Raw genomic sequence first — 18,450 nt, 5'->3', positions numbered from 1 at the left:
GTGATCTTGGGCAAGTCATTTAATCCCAATTGCTTCAGGAGGAAAATTCTTGGTGAACTAGAGAGCCAAAAAGAATTTCTCATGTATCACATTTGACCCTTTCCTAGTACTTCTCTTTTCTAGTTGTTGCTACCTCCCCAATTAGGCCTAGTGGAAAGAGTCAGAGGGCCTGAGTTTAAAGACCACCTCTGACATTAACTGTCTATATGACCCTGGGGAAGTCTTTTAAATACCTAGGTTTCATTTTCCTCACTTTAAAAAACAAGGGAGTTAAACTAATTGAATTAGATTGTTTCTCATGTTCCATTCAACTAAGACTTTAATCCTTTGACCTTAAAAAAAAAAAACAAAAAAAAAAAAAAAAACTGACTAAACCATAGACAGAACAAGGCATGGTATGGTGGATAGAGATAAAATTGGAATAAGAAGACCTAGATTTCAATTCTACTTCAGGAACTTGTTGACTATGCAACCCTGAGAAAAATCACTTAATCTCAATCTCTCTCTCTCTCTCTCTCTCTCTCTCTCTCTTTCAGTGTCTTCATCAATAAAATGTGAAGAAAAGAAACATCTACTTCACAGAGTTCTTGTGAGAATAAAATAACAATATATGTAAAGTGTTTTATAAAGCTTAAAGCTCCATGTAAATGTTAGCCTTTGTTGAATAAATCTGCAGGCAATACACTCATCTAGGTCACATATGAATGCAAGAGAAAATATATTTTCAATCTAAACAACTTGGATAGAATGCTTACAGTGTTCAAGACCTAAGTTCAATGTCTCTTCAGAAACTTACTAGTTATTTGACCCTTAATAAGATATTGAACTATATTCAATATTTTTAAGATTTCTGTCACTTGCAAAGTTGACTCAGTCTTCTTTTTATCCAAATTTCAAGTTTATGAAAATAAAATGTAGGGCAAGTAAAAGTATAGCTTATGAATAGCCTCTGACTGCACTACCTTAAAGAAAGGCCTCAGTTTGTAATGGTTCTTTCTTCCCCTCCATCAGACATCTAGGACTTCTTTTTCTCATTTCCTAACCACTCTTATCAAAGTTTGCCCCATTGTAGAATTTTGGCAAATTTGCTTACCATCTATGCCCCACAGGGTTCTTATTCATAAAATGAGGAAAATAGAGTAGCATTTCCCTAATGTCATTTTGTTTCTATATCTTATTTTCCTCATTTGACTTAGTAAACTGAGACCCAGAGTGAATTGAATTAGGTCACAAACTGGTAAGAAGTATTTTACGCCAGTTTTGGAATTTAAGGAATTATGTTATTTCTTCTCTTAAGGTCATTTTGGGATAAAAAGATTTGTTCCTGATGAACATTTCAAAAATCAATAAGCATTTTGTTTTTTCAAATCATGAGCACTACATGTTTCACCTCTATATAAGACTAGCCAAAAACACCAGATCATTTTGGGTTTCTCTGTTAAAAAATATGTCCTCCAGAAAAAGAAAGAAAGGAATTAAAACTGAATACAGAAAATGACCAGTGTGCACATTCTTTTAAGGAACTGGCAAGTTGCTGCTGCACAATGTCTTTAGATGCACAAGTAAATGAAGAGTTTGTAGAAGAAATGGAAATCAAAGAAATCAATGGAGTTCCTCTGACCAAGCTAATATATGATGATTGGGACAACATTTGGAACTTCCAAGCCAAGCCCAATGATCTACTCATTGCAAGTTACCCAAAAGCAGGCAAGTATAAGAAAATCATTGGTACTATGGATAAATCTAGCTTTATTCAAACAGATATAGAAGGAGTGAGCTTCTAATAGATTGTCATGTTACTCTAAAACTAGCCATGGGTAAGAAGGCAAAAATGTCCAGCTATGATTAACTCTACAAGTCCAAGAACTTGCTTTATTTTCCTTTTAACAACTAGCTGAGCTCTTCTTAATGAAGGCAATGGAGCATTTTTGAAGAGAGACATTAGAGAGGGAGAAATGATATAGTAATAAGGAAGACTACAGAATGAGATTTGGGAAAATGGTGAAGCCTATGTAGGATGATCTTGGTAATCAGAGGAGAGCATACTAGTTTCCTTGGGTGTCGAGGATAGAACTTGAAATGATATGGCAGAATGGAGGAAGATAGTTCTACAGTTATACATAGGTTATGCTCTAGAATGAACAGAAATACTTTAGTATAGTGATTACATTATATTTTCCAGAATGAAGTTGATTAAAATAATAATCACCAGCCATGGAGTAGCTCTGATACTTTCAAATTGAACTCTTCTCCTAATAATATTTTGGAGAGATTTGAAGGGTTTCCCTTTAGTGGAAGGCTGGATACTATTGTGCTTGCACTAGAGCATCTCACCTTTCATGTTTGGGAGGGAGGACTTGGGCTCCCAAGTGTTGTGTGGCATTTTTAAGGCATATAGAGGGACTCTATGGAATGGAAAATGGAATGGAAATTAGGAAGGCATTGTTTAAATGCATGTGGAACAACCCAAAAAAGGTATATCATGTGTGAGTAACTGATAATGATACAATCTTTCCGGATGACAGAGTGCTACAGGGAGTAATGTCCAACAGGACTGGAAAAAAAAATTGGGGCTGTGTTTTCTAATATTGTAAAGACAAAAAAAGAAAGATGAAAATGGATTAATAATAATAAATCAGTAGAGCTAATTCAGTGCAGGACTCTTAGGAGCGATCTGGGACTATAAAAAATAACCTTAGCAGTACTAAGGAAGATGAATTGCTCTACAGAGAGACTTTAGGCAAGAAGAACATATAGGATTTTTTGACATAATCTGGGGCTATAAAGTGATAGCCTGAACTAAAGTGGCAGCTGTGTGGGTGCAAAAAAGAAACGAGATATACAAGTCAGAGGATGCTCCCATATTCACTAAATGAAAATATTCCTTCCAGGAAACAAATTCCCTCACCTACTCTCCTATAAGATGAAACTGAAGTTAGATCTTCTGTCATTTCTTATAGACAGAGCTGTAAGTCCCTTGCCCATAGTCACCTGATGGATATGTCAAAAGTACCATTCTAACCTAGGTCTTTTGCCTTCCAACACAAGTTAACTACTTCAATATATTTTTTCTAATTCCTTGTTTTATAATAGTTTTTTTTTTTAATAGTTATTCATGTATGGACTCTATCTACTTTAAAAATAACACCCTTGAGCACTATGAATGCCTAACTTATGTCTCCCTCCCAAAAGTCAACTCCAACTCAATTGTTCTATAATTTTTTTTTCCCTAAATGCTTCAAATACCATTCTGCTTCTAGGACTTTATTCAAGTTATTTATTCCCCATAGCTATTTAGTTCCCATAATTAGAATATTCATCCTGACCTCATCTACTATTCTTACCCATACTTTAAAATCCAACTTTAATGTTACCCTGAAGCATTCTATACAATTGCATACATATTCTCTTCCTCCAAGTTTCTTACCCCTTTTCTTTTCAGGACTCATACAATAGTTAATTTAGAACTTCCTAAAGCACTTTTTAGATCTATTGAACATTGCTTATCTTTGGTTTTATCTTATCCTTTTATCTTGTCCTTATCTATACTTTTATGTTATCCTTTTGATTTACTTATCTAAATATTTTATACCCATCAGGTCCAACACAGTATTCTACACAAATGTTATTGAATAAATTGTACAATCTTGGCACATAGCAAATGGTCAGCATACCTTTTTTAAATTAATGAAAGGATTCCATTGTTAGATTATGCTTTAAATAAAAAGACTAAAGAATGACAACTATAATCTCTTTCAGGCTCAACTTGGGTGCAGGAGATTGTGGATATGATTCAAAATAATGGAAATGTAAAGAAGTGCCAGCGAACTAATATCTACATTAGGCAACCTCTAATTGAGTGGAAACCACTTTCAGTCAACTCAGGTCTTTTCCCCCCTGGTAAGTTTATTCAATTACAGTTGGATTAACTTAGAATTGGGATCCTGAACCCAACAACCTTTTCTCAAGTAGAACTCTTTCCAAAAACAAGGGAGGATGACTCTACCAATGGAGGTTGGCACATTCTCTGTAAATTTTAGTTACCTAAAGCATTCAAAATTTGAATATGTCACACAACTATTAAGTGTCATAGACAAAACTTGAACCATGATGTTCTTGGCCCTCACATTGCCTCTCTATTCACTATGTCACATAGATAGAACAGCTATTAACTCCATTTCATAAATAGGGATAGTGAGACACAGAGAACTTAAAGTGACTTGTCACAGATTTAAAACCAAAGGCTACTGTGACCAAATATAGTTAGTGTACTTTTTACTCATCAAACCTGGATCACCTAAATTGTGGAGGCTCTCTACCAAAACCAGTCTTTGAGAACTACTCTAGAATAAATTCTCACTCCTAGAGTACTTTTCTCCTCTCAACTGGATAGAAATGTACTTTGGTAAGATTTTGTATATTAAACCAAGGACCTGAAATTTCAGCTTAGTCAATTAACTGAAAAGCAAGTATGTACATGATTATTACCATCCATAGTTAGGAACAGGTAAAGAAGATATAAGATGCAGGAAGCCATAATGAGCCAAGGTTCAGAAACTGGTAGCTTGAGGACATGAAAAATGCTTGCAGACAAGCAGGGACAATAACAACAAATCACATATATTTATATATATACATGCATACATATATAGGTTATTTGAATTAGGAATATATTTGAGTATATATTATATATGAATATACCTATTCATATATACACATATATGTTATATGTAGATATGTAGATATGTAGATACATATGTAGATATGTAGCTATATGTAGATGTAGATATGTAGATATGTTATATGTCGATATGTAGATTCATAGATACACATATGTGTAGATATGTGTAGACACACATATATGTTATATGTAGTAGTTATGTGTAGATATGTTATATGTAGATACATGTGTAGATATATGTTATATGTAGATGTGTAGATATGTCATATGTGTGAATGTATATATGGGTAGGAAATATAGATTTAGAAAATTTAAGATATGTTAGGAATAATGGCTAAATCCTTATCATGTGGCATGCTTCTTATAGGCCTTGTAAGATACACATAAAATTTCAGTTTTTTAAAACAAAGTCATTTTCCTTATTAGGATGCAAGCATACATGGATTAGCCAAAAGATCTTAATCAGCTTCTTGCCACTAATATTGAATAACTAGCCCCCCCACACACTCAGATGCATGCTTGGATCTATTTACTAATAGAAGGCTTGTATCTATTATTAATTATAATTAAAGCTAAATTTTAATATAACAATAAATTCCTGACTCCTGAACTCACATGGATTTCTAATTATTTTTAAACCATAGGAAGATAGGAACTAAAGAAATTGACCCACTTCATAGTTCATAACTCCAGAGCTTTTGAGATCACCTGTATCATCCTCCTATATCTAAGGGTAGTGACCTCTTCTGTCCTATTAGCCTTTCCTTATGACCCACGATAGGGCTGAAAAAACATAATCAATTGCCAGAACTCGCAAGTTTCTCTGGATCTACAAACTACTTTCTGCCCTATGATTTTACACTTACATTAGAGAGCAGAGAATTATCTATTGAGCTATACAATATGCATCACTAGAGCAGATTCTGGTATTGCTGGGAAATCATCTTCAAATCAAAAGAAATTATGTAAAATACTTTGTCAAATCTTAATGTGCCATATATGGTTACCTATTATTTTATTTTTGGAATGGAAGGCAGAGACAGGAGAAAAAAAAACCTCTTTATATTCACTTAAATATCTGATTTCAAATTTCCATAAAACAGTACCACAAAAGTTACATAACTGAAGGAAGCAGTGAAAATCTGAATGACACTGTATTATTTTCCAGGCCTGGAGCTAGCTATGAAAATGCCTTCTCCAAGAACACTGAAGACACATCTCCTTGTCCAGATGTTGCCACCATCCTTCTGGAAACATAATACAAAAGTAAGATCAACCAGTATTTCAAATCTGCCTTGCTCTTTCATGTATCTGCCAAAAGTTTGATCACATTTTTCATCATTAGTTCACTGAAAACACTGATCAATTTTCTTAAGGATTTTCAGTTTACTCATGTTTGTGATGTTCTTATGTCATTAATTATCCTCCTTACATCAGCTTTTTTCATTCCGATTCAGTTTAAAGAAGACTTTCACCATTTCATATGGAAAATTATCTTTTTACTTCACATGTATGATTCCACTCAATCATTCTCCAGTTAATGGAACACCCTTAGTTTATAAGTTTAAGACACTAAAAAAAAAAAGCCTGCTTTAAATATCTGTGTAAATGTTAGTTGTTTTCTTTCTTCTTTTTTTTGTTATCTCTGTTCTCCATTCATAAAAGAGAACAATAGGTAACTTTTATATGCTACATTAAAGATTACAAAGCCCTTTATATAAATTACTTCTTTTAATCTAAAGATGATCATTCAACAATGCCAGAATTTGTTCTAGTGATATATATGGTATAAATCAGGAAATAATCCTCTACTCTTTAACATAAGTTCACTAGAATCATGTAAGATCATTTACATTGAGAAGGGTTTTTTTTTTAAAGATTTTCAGTTTAATCATGTTTATAATGTTCTTATATCATTAGTTGTCCTTACTTCAGCTTTCTTCATTGTGGGTCAGTTCAAAGAGGACTTTCCATCTTATTCGAAAACTCTATTACATCATTTTATATGGCATATTAGAGGCTTGTTATTTCACATGTGTTACTTTGTTTAATCATTCCATAGTTGATAGAAAATCTTTAATTTCCAGCTAAAGCCACTAAAAAAGATTTGCTTTAAATATTTGTGTAAATATAAGTTGTCTTACTCCTTCTTCAAATCCTTTCCGTAAGAGACCTTGTAATGGTATTGCTGGGTCAGGGCATATACACACTAAACCAAAAAGGTGGAGTACCAGGAAGAATTATGAGCTTTTTCACCCATTTTAAATCCATCTAAGCAAATGAATCAGACTGAACCCCATATAGCAAACCCAAGAAAAAAGTCAAAGTGAATCATTTTCCAAGCCCGGATTAATACACACAGAAAAACCGACAAGTCTTTTTAACACTGGAAAGGAGTCTGACTGGATGGTTCTTGGGTGTTCAGCCTCCTACCATTGGAGATCAAAAAATAGTCTCAGTTAGATAATAGAAGCGACTTTTTGCAGGTTGCAGAAAAAGATGCCAACTTAAAGATGTGTTGACTTATTGACAATCACAGATCCAGGCCTGATACAACAAGGCACCTGTGCCTAAGGGTGGCAGTGCAGGCTAAAGAGCAAATAGATGGCATATATAACCTGCAATATAAACCCAGCAAGGAGTAACTTCTGAATTATTAATATCTGTCTCTGAATCCAGATATAGAACAGGAGCTCAGTTCCAGTTTCTATCTCATGTTGAAGTCTGTAGAGGTATAACCAGGTCAAGAATCCTAAACCAAAGGCAGTCATGCAGCACTTTTATTGTGAAGTAGCAGAGATTCCCAGTTGGCTGATAATGTCTGAGTCAAGGACCAGTCTCCTGTTTCTCAGACCAAACCCAGGTTATTACTTTGAACATCTGAGATCAGAGAATGGGAGGTAACAATCTGGCCTTGCCCTGGATCAGAATACATTGGGAGTACTGAAAGCTTGTGGGATTCCAGTCTGAGTTGTCCCTGTGACTCTGAAGTAGAGCCAAACTATATTCACTGAGAAAATAACAAAATTGGTTCAGAAATTCCCTTTGGAAGTGTGCACAGTCTGATGGTAACATAGATCTGAAGTCAGAATGTAGGCTGAAAAAACGCACGCAAAAAAAATAATTGAGCATTAACAAATGATTGTGATTTCTTAACATAGATGAGGAAAGAGGAGAGAGAGGAAAGGGAACAGGAGGATGATAAGAAATGTATTACAGGCCAGGGTCATATTAAGGGATGGTAATGAGAGAAGAGTATCTTTGTGGATTCAGGAAAAAATGGGCCTACATTTGTTATAGGAGCCAACTGCTAGGGGATGCTGGGGATTTAATTCTGACCTGCAGAATAGATCCCTTCATGTGAGGGGATGATATTGATACAAGGAGACTGAGAGGCAGATAAATGGTCTGTAAAGGGAGACAGAGACCTTGCAGTATGTGTGACCAATGGATGCTAAAATAGTCTAACATAAGATGGGTGAAGTTGGAATTTTTATATCAACTGGTATTCATCTTAACTGTAACCTGGGGGAAGGGGGGAGAGGAATGAATTAAGTAAAAAGTGCACATTAAAGAAGAAAAGAAAACTGACAAGGAAGCAAATAAAAGATGGACAGCTCTGAACACAATGTGTAGTATTTATTATATAGATTTTCTTGAAATGGAAATTTATTGGTTTATATTTTGAATCCTCTCATGTTCTTCAGTGCACATGGAAATTTTTTTCTTTTTCTATTTTCTATTTAAGTTTTAAATAAATTAATTTAAAAAAAATAATCCAACCATAAAATGGAAATAGAATGAATCCTCTGGTCATCTCATTAAAGCCAACATTCAGAGAATCCAGGTCAAAGAAAAAATATTGCAAGTATCCAGAAAGATAATATTCAGAACGCCAAGGGTTATAGTCAGGATCATACAAAATTTAGCAATCAGTTCTATAAAAGAATGGAGAGCTTTGAATAGGATATTATAGAAAGCAAACTATTTAAGTTTAACCAATTAAAAACTTAACCAACAAAACTGAGTATAATCATACTGGGGGGAAGGGAATGAAATACTGCAATTTTGAGCTTTCTTGATGAAAAGCCCAGAACTGAATAAAAACTTTGGAGTTCAAACAGAGGAATTAAGAAAAACATAAAAAGATCGACATAAACTAGGGGTTCAAATCTGTTCTGAGACCTTTACTACCAATGTGATCCTGGACAAGTCACTTAACACTGTTTACATCAGTTTCCTAATCTATAAAAGGAGCTGTAAAAAACTCTATCTTTGCCAAGAAAATGCCAAAAGGAGTCATGAAAAGTATGACTGAAAACAAAAAAATGACAAAAAGTTAAAGTAGGCAAATAAACTAGACATATGTATGTATTTATACACACACACACACACACACACACACACACATATATATATATATATATATATATATATATATATATGTATGAATGAATATGGAGGAGAAAATGAGGGTAGCACTTCCCGCCATTCCCCCCATTCACAAAGCACTACTCCCATTTTCATCTTCAGATGAATTCATGATGGAGAACTGAAGCTGGATTTCTAAGTTCTAAGTACTTTATCCCTTCTCTGTCTCATATTAGATAAATATTTCTACCTGGACGAAAAGAAGAGGTTTACCTCATATCACAGACTGCCCCTGACAGGCTCTCTATTCCTAGTGCCCTCAGTAATACTGGATAAAATGGGATAGTCAAAAGAGATAATCAAAGCAGCTTTTTTGAAACTCCTCATACTGAACATAAACATTCCTTTTCACTCTTTCTTTTCCCTCACTGACATTTAGCATCTTCTCTTACATTGACATCCATTGCAGATCATCTATGTGGCAAGAAATGCAAAAGATACTGTGGTGTCTTACCACTACTTCTCAAAAACAGTTCCTCTCCTACCTAAATCAAACACCTTAGAGGAGTTCATTGAGAAATTCATGGAAGGAAAAAGTGAGTGCAGACATAGTTCTTGCAGTCACTTGATTCACTCTTCACCTGATGGCAACATTGAAGAAGAGAGGAGGTTTTCTATTTTCACTTGCCCATTTTTTTTTTTTTTTTTGGTAATAAAATAAAAATTCCTTAAAGATATAATTCTTCAAATGATTAGAATAGTAAAAATTATTTATGCCATCTTTTCCATAGCAAATTTCAGGTTAAGAACAAGGATTGAACACCAAAAGTGAACAAAACACTAAAGCATGACATTGTATAATGAAAAAGAAAATTTTTTGAATTTTTGAAAAAAATTGAAAAAAAGTTGAAAAAAGAAAAATTTACCTCTTCAATCTATCCTTAATTGTTCATGTCCAAATTACTGAGAAACCACTCTATTTCTTTTTTTTTTTTTGGTCAGGCTCATTAGCATATAATTGTACACAAGAAGTTCCTATTATTCTTTTTATTTCTTCTGGATCTTTTGTTTTATTTTCAAACAAAACAAGTTTGGGGGTTTTATTTGTTTCTAGGTTTATTTATTTTTATTTCATTCAGCATGTTTTCTAGATTGGAGTTCCTATTCTCTCCTATTTTAATCAAATTGGCCAAAAGTTTATTAATTTTGATAGTTTTTCCAAAGAGGAGCTTGCAGAATTATTTATGATTTATAAAAGCTTTTTTTTAATTTTCAGTTTCTCTCTTTCCCTTCAGGATTTTATTATGTCCTCTTCAATGCTACTCTTAAGGTTTTTGATAGTTTTCTACCTTTAAATGCATATTTAGTGCATTAATCCTGTCTCTATTTTCTTAATATATATTTTAGTATGTTGTTTCATCATTATCATTCTATTTCATGTTTCGTGTAATTATTCCATTATTTCTTTTCTTGCCCACTAATTATTTATCCTTCTACTACTGTTTGTAAATTAATGTGTCTATTTTTTATGGTCCCTAGACTAATGCTATTTTTATTATGGCATATTCTAGAAAGGATATAGTTACAATTTTTACTTTTTTATATTTATTTGCAATATATTGATACTGTAATGTATATGTATACAAGTATATACATTTATATTTGTATATGCATAGATGAAGAGAGAGAGAAAGAGAAAAAGAGAGAGAATTCAACAGTGCCACTTAGAAGATGCTCTAAGTTTGGGTGATTTTTTGCTCTGGGTGCTCCAACAATTTGTTCAGTTTTATATTTCCTTTCTTTTTATCTTTTTATTAGACTTATCCAAAATATAGATGTATGAAATCATCTGTAATTATTGTATTAAAATCTGTTTTCTTATACTTTAGTTAATACTTACTCTCTGACTTTAAATGCTTAAGCATCAAAAGCACATATGTTTAACATGAATTTTGGTTTGTTGTCCATGGCTCTTTCCAGCACAATTTCATGTGTTTGTTTGCCTCTTTTTTATGATTTCAATCAGTCTTTGTCTCTTCTCTGATACCATGATTGCAACTCCTGTTTTTTTTAATTCTCTAGAGATATAGGAAATTTTTCCTAAAACCCTTTTTTTTTTTTCCTGAAATGAAGAATCACTATAGAATAGATTGCTTTGATATACACAGTGCCTAAAAGAATAGATTTCCTGTACCTCTTTTTTTTATTGTATTATGTATGTGTGTATATATGTGCGTGTGAATGTGTATTCAAACTGGACCAATGATTTCAATATTATAGGGAATTCTCAGTGAGGAAACGTTAACAATCTAGATCAGTAACTTTGCTGTAACAATTTTATTTAGAGAGCTGCCTAAAGCAACTGTGCCCTAATACACACACACACACACACACACACACACACACACACACACACGGATTAAACCATGTCTTTCTAAAAGAAAGATCTCTATATCATGTGATATCACTTCTCTAATTAAGCATAAATGAGCATATGCATAAACAAACAAAAATCTGTATATGTATATATCCATACACTTTTGTATGGAACCTTATTTTTGCTGTAAAAATGTGATCCATTGTCTATTGTGATCCATTGTCTACTTGAATTTGATAATCCAGTCTTCCTGTCTTCCTTTTATAAACAAATTGGAAGTAAACAACAGTAACTGAGTACATTCTCATGTACATTCAAATGTAGAATTTGAATAATGGATGGTAATTTCTCTTCATCCTTCCATTCCCCTTTAGTGTTCTGGGGTTCCTGGTATGATCATGTGAAAGGATGGTGGGATAAAAAGGACAAACACTCAATTCTTTATCTGTTCTATGAAGACATGAAAGAGGTGGGTAAGAGTAAATGTTCATTTATTCACCCAACAATACTTGCTGCCAAATCACAGAATCATAGAATCAAAGAGAAAAAAAAAAAAAAAAAAAAAAAAAAGAGATTGCATAGGGCAGAGTCCAAAGATGCCATTACAATTGCCCCAACAAGTGCTCATCAAAACTTTTCTTGAAAATCTCTAATAAGGCAGAACACATGAATGTTTAACACAACCTATTTCACCTTTCAACAATTCCAATTGTTAGGAAAGTTTTGTTTACATCAAGCTTGTATCATTCTGTTCATAATTTCCACACATTGGTCTTGGTTCTGGGGTCATGTACTTTAAGTTTAATCCATCTTCCAAGTGATAGTCTACCCATCACATGATTTTAGTTACCATTTTCCTTCCTAAGTTGTTGGAATCTTTACTAAAGTGTTAAGACGTTTCTTTACAAAGTGTTAAAGACATTGGAGTTAATTTAATCTTAGAGTTATTTTGGGCCAGAACTTGAAACAAGATACTAAGTGGAACTGATTGAACAATGCTTGTGTTCACGCCTTTAGAGAGCTCAAGTACGAGAATTCAGGGCTGGCTTAGTCTTCCTTCACCTTCCTTAGGACTAGAGAGCACTCTGGGAGATAACCCAGAATCCCTCTCCCTCCAGAAGGCGTAGTTAACCTTTGGGAGATCACATAAATATAGGGAGCTTTTGAAGTTTGAAGTTACTTCTTCTGGTGGGACAGACTGGAGATTGAGAAGCCACAAGTCGGAGCTGGCTGGAGGCTGAAGGAAGCAGAGGCAGAAGCCAAGGACAAAGCTGCAAGATCTCTTGGAGCCAGGCAGAGAGATAGGCCTCAACTAACCGGGCTGAATTTAGAAGGAGAAATAAACGTTTGCATTTTTAGCAGCTGGCTGCGATTTTGAAGTAATTATTTATTGCAACTGAGACTAAGGCTGCCTCCCAAGAGAAAACCCCTCAACACTAAGTGGAAGTTAAATGTCTTTGACTGATTTTTATATGATGTTTTCTTTCTAAAAAAGGAAGCTTCTTCCCTCAGGTTCTTACTAAGACTCTGCAATTTATTAAGATTCCTCAGCATATGCCTGTGGGTTGAATATTTTCTTTCCATAATTTTTATCTCATTCTCTTCTCCATTGCTTTACCTCAAAGCAACTTTAAAAGTGTATTGACCAACTTTTTCAACATCAAATCTTTTATTACATGATAAAATTTACTTTGGTCTAATACTCAGGTATTAAATCACTGTTAATGACTTCCTGCTATCTCTTGTTCTACTTTTTATGTCATTTTCCCTTATGATCCTTGGTTCCTTAATTGCTCAGCTTACTGTATGATCTTCCAAGAAACTTTTCTTGAATAGTTGTTTCTCTGCTCTCATTTTTCTTCAAATTACAAATAGTTAAATGAATGAATAAATAAAGGGTAACTAAATATTACTATGTATCAGGAACTGTACAAAGTACTGTGGATACAAAAAGAAAAATCAAAATTACTTTATTCTAAAGAAACTCACTCTAATTAAGATAAAAGATTTGAAGACTGGTGAGATGATTCCATAAAAAAAAAACTATTATATGCAATACATAAAAACTACTACAGAGCAGGTGGAAAGAGCCAAGAAATACTGTGTACAATAGAAGAGAAAATATTGCTCAAGGTTTCTGATTTTGCCTACAAGGCTACTAATGCCTTTCCTCTGGGATTAGTGTTTATTATAGATAGATAGAGACAGACAGATATGTATAGAAATCTGTATGTATGTATTTATGTGGGGAGATATATATATATATGCATGTATATCAACCCATGTACATACATATGTATATTTATGTGTATTAAGTGTATTACATTATATATGTTTGTGTATATGTGTATACATATGTGTATCATGGTTTTCCCTTTCCTTGTGTCTTTACCAAGGCAATAAACATTTAATTTCATTTACTATTTGTTAGGAATTTATTATTTGTTAGGAACTCTGCTAAGAGTAATACAAAATAGTAATACAAATAGAAGCCAAAAACAAAAACAAACAAAAAAAAAAACTCTGTCTCTTTCTTCAAGAAATTTATATTCCAATAAAACAAAACAAAATATGAAAGGAAGGGGGAAAAGAAGGGAACGTGTTACAAGAATTCTGGAAAGTCAGAAATAAAAGTAAGAGAGGAAGGAAGATGTGGCTTCCCAAGTAATTCCTTAAGCTTCTGTTTTTGATTCTTTTCAATCAAAATAAGGGGCATCAGGGAGAGAGTGTATATACTGTGTGAGATCCAGGGGTGAGGGTGAACTGCCAGAGTTCGGGGGCTTCTATGGCCTCAAAGAGGCTCCTCAAAGAGGAGTAGAGCCTAATGAAGATCCCTTGGCTCATAATAAGAATTCAATAACTGCTTATTGGTTGATCTCCTCACATTTGATACCAATTTCCCTTGTGGATGTTACTGAGCCTCAATTTACTTATTGTGAAAATAAAACAGTTGCATTAGATGGCCCTAGTGACCCTTCTGGCTCCAGGTCTATGATCCTATGACTTTATTTATAGATAAAATGGGACAATTTGTCTATAAAATTCCCTATCTGATATTTATTTTTCCTGGCTACTCCCCCAAATAGAACCCAAGGCAGGAAATCCAGAAGATTTTAAAATTTCTGGAAAAGGACTTATCAGAGGAAATTCTCAACAAGATCATCTATCACACCTCTTTTGATATCATGAAGCAAAATCCCATGGCAAATTATGGCACCTTTCCTAAAGAGATAATGGACCAGTCCATTTCCCCATTCATGAGAAAAGGTGAGTAAGTTCAAGGTCTGAGGGACTTGTTTAAGAATTCTGTTAACCTGCATATTGTGAAGAGGTAGAGTTATATTACAAAAGGAGCAATGGAATTAGATCAGAAGATCAGCTATACCCCTAATAAACAAGTAACCATAAGTTGGGTCTCAGTTTATTGCTTTCTTAAATGGAGATTTTACCTAACTTGCCTAAATCATAGTCATAAAATGTGATGAGATGAATGAAAACCTATACGTGAACTAAAAAAAGCTATAAAATTTTTATGCTGTTATTGAAACGCCTATATTCAGCTTTATGATCTTCATCGGTAATTCTAGAAAAGTGAACTTTAGGCTCTAAGCCCTAATCCTGTTTTGATCTGTTTTAGGAACGCCAGGAGACTGGAAGAATCATTTTACTGTTGCTCAGAATGAGAAATTCGATGAGGATTACAAGAAGAAGATGGCAGGAACCACTTTGACTTTTCGCACTGAGATCTGAACTGTAATAGGATAAACTCTTACCTAAAGTCTTCCTTACACTTTTCCCCCCTATTAAATTTCACGACCACATATTCATCAAACCATGAATGTCTTTTCCCTCCCCATTTCTATCTATATTTTAATCTTTCAGCAATCATTTAATAAATGTATATTAAATACATACAATATGTCAAATAACTATTTGAGGCAGTGAGAATAAAAGACAAACATGAAACAATTCCTGAGTCAATGTATTTATATGTTTACACACTTAAATATGTATATACATATATATGATTTACATATGTGTATATGCATATGTAAATATATACACACATATATTCTCAATTGATTGGCACTGAGGATAAAGGAGAAAAATAGAAGAATTTGAGATTCAAGGAGTTTACAATCAAGTAAACTTGGAGGACATAATTATGTGTATGTTTATATGCAAACACCCATATTATACATGCATGTGTATATATATCCAAACATATACTTATACACATTTAATAAGATAATCAAGAGTCATTTATTGAGCATCTATGTTCCGAGCTTTGCACTAAATGCTAATAATAAAAATAAAGGGGAGAAAGAAGTCCATTCTCTGGAAGAGCTGTAGATTTTCCAAGGAAGATAGCACAAAACTGTGCAAACAAAATTTACTTAGGAAAAACTTGGAGATAATTAGCAACAGGAAAGCACTAAGACTGAGGAGGTTTGGAAAAAAGGCTTCTTATAAAATCAGGACTTCATCTAAAACTTGAAGGGAGAAAGGAAAATCAAAAAGCAGAGATAAAAAGGGAGAGAGCAATGAAGAATCTCTAACATGAGAATATATAGAGTCAAGAGATAATTTTGTGTCCGAGGAAGAGCAGTGTTACTGCATCTCAGAGAAACAAAGGGAAAGGAGATATAAGAAGATTACAAAGGCAGGAAAGGACAGGTTGTGAAGGCAGAATTGAGATTTGGGCCTGGAAATAACAGGGAGCCGTTGCACATATAAGAGAGAGAGACAAGGATACTTGATTGCAGTTAACAGAATTAAGCAAGTCTTCTGTGGAAAATGAGACTAGCACTGAGTCTTGAAGCAAACTAAACATATTAAGAGACTGGGGTGAGATTAGAGTGTATGTCAGTCATGGAGGAAAACAAGTACAAAAATAGGGTCATGATTAACATGTATGAGAAATAGTGAAAAGAAAATTTCTGAAGACCATACTGGGCTATAAAGCAAGAAGTGTAATGAGACTATAAAGGTAGTTTGGATCAAGGTTGTAAAAGGCTTAAAATAGAAAAATAAGGAATTTATATTTGATCCTAAGGGCTCTAAGGACTTGTGTATTTTTATTGAGCAGAAAAGTGTACTCTAAGAAAATGACTGGCAGAGAAGTCAGTAACAGATTAGAGATGGAAGAGACTTGATAGTGTAAGGAAACCATTGTGGAGAAGTCTAGAACCAGGTTGTTGAATAGAAAGATAACAGATGCAAGAGTTGTTGGAGAGATGAAAAAGACAAGATGACTGACACTAAGTTTTAAATGCTGAATAACTAGAATAATCCTGGACATAATCAACTGATAGAAAGATTCCTTTGGAGGGCCAAGGAATCCATTTATAATTTTACCTGTCAACTATAATAGGCTTATTTCCTCCTTGTATCAAAGTCCTAGGTACCTGAGTCAAATATCTGATCATTTAGCCAGTTTCTTCCACTCATTTCTCCATACTCTGACATAACTTGCTTTTCACATATTTCTTTGAAAGCAAAGGTAATTTGTATAAAGTTTGAAAGGAGACTCAACAAACTATATATCTGAATACAATTGTTGCTGGAAACCTGAGGAATGGGTCTCCAGCCTCAAAAATAGAGCACAACAACATTCTTTAATAAACCTCCACACAGAAAACAGGGACACTAATACATTGTTGGTGGAATTGTGAATACATCCAGCCATTCTGGAGAGCAATTTGGAATTATGCTCAAAATGTTATCAAACTGTGCGTACCCTTTGATCTTGCAATGTTTCTACTGGGCTTATACCCCAAAGAGATACTAAAGAAGGGAAAGGGAACTGTATGTGCAAGAATGTTTGTGGCAGCCCTCTTTGTAGTGGCCAGAAACTGGAAAGTGAGTGGATGCACATCAATTGGAGAATGGCTGAATAAATTGTGGTATATGAATATTATGTAGTATTATTCTGCAAGAAATGACCAACAGGATGATTTCAGAAAGGCCTGGAGAGACTTACATGAACTGATGCTGAGTAAAATGAGCAGGACCAGGAGATCATTATATACTTCAACAACAAAACTATATGATGATCAATTCTCCTGGACCTGGCCATCCTCAACAATGAGATGAACCAAATCAACTCCAATGGAGCAGTAATGAACTGAACCAGCTACACCTAGCGAAAGAACTCTGGGAGATGACTATGAACCATTACATAGAATTCCCAATCCCTATATTTTTGTCCGCCTATATTTTTGATTTTCCTCACAGGCTAATTGTACACTATTTCAAAGTCCAATTCTTTTTGTACAACAAAATAACTGTTTGGATATGTATACTTATATTGTATTTAATTTATACTTTAACATATTTAACATGTATTGGTCAACCTGCCATCTGGGGCAGGGGATGGAGAGAAGGAGGGGAAAAATTGAAACAAAAGGTTTGGCAATTGTCAATGCTGTAAAATTACCAATGCATATAACTTGTAAATAAAAAGCTATAATTAAAATAAATAAATAATAAAAAATAAAAAATAAACCTCCACACATTTTTTTTCAAACCTAATTTTGTTCCATTGCCTTACAATCAACTACTGACTAAATGATATCATCACAATATGCCTGGGGCTAGAATTGAAAGCCGGGTGTTCACTTAGTGGTTATTCCCTTATATAACTGAAAACATCTTCTCAATGCCATTTCTATATTCATAAGTCATGCTGTGTCCATTCTCGCTCAATGTCCTGACTGATTAATTTCATAAGTTGATAGACTGTTTTCATTTCTGTGTAGATTATTCACAGATCAATATATCCAATCAGTAGTTCTCTTTCCTCAATACTATCTGTTATTTTTGTTTGTATGTGCAGGTCATCTCATCAGGGGAAGAAGAGTTTCATTTTTGTCTTTTACCAAACAGATTAAAAATAAGAAATATTTCATGTCTACTTAAATGATAGAATTACTCATTCCCCCAAAGAAATTAATGACTAACATAACAGCAGTAACTGCCTTCCCCAGTTTCCTCAAAGAATTAGGTTATTAATTATAGA

General features: G+C 33.8%; 1 protein-coding gene across 1 annotated transcript; it reads left to right on the top strand.

The window, feature by feature from the left end:
• The first annotated feature begins 776 nt into the window (after positions 1 to 776).
• On the top strand, positions 777 to 15,179 carry LOC100920558 (sulfotransferase 1C1-like). The gene is made up of 8 exons (XM_003766936.2): positions 777 to 798; positions 1,555 to 1,707; positions 3,760 to 3,885; positions 5,850 to 5,947; positions 9,522 to 9,648; positions 11,804 to 11,898; positions 14,516 to 14,696; positions 15,067 to 15,179. The coding sequence occupies exons 1-8, from the start codon at positions 777 to 779 to the stop codon at positions 15,177 to 15,179; spliced, it is 915 nt and encodes a 304-aa protein (XP_003766984.2).
• The last annotated feature ends 3,271 nt before the right edge of the window (positions 15,180 to 18,450 follow it).

This window comes from Sarcophilus harrisii, chromosome 3 (genome assembly GCF_902635505.1).
Source record: "Sarcophilus harrisii chromosome 3, mSarHar1.11, whole genome shotgun sequence".
Taxonomy (NCBI): domain Eukaryota; kingdom Metazoa; phylum Chordata; class Mammalia; order Dasyuromorphia; family Dasyuridae; genus Sarcophilus; species Sarcophilus harrisii.
Note: the sequence above shows the minus strand (reverse complement) of the source record. Positions and strands in the feature narration are given on the sequence as shown.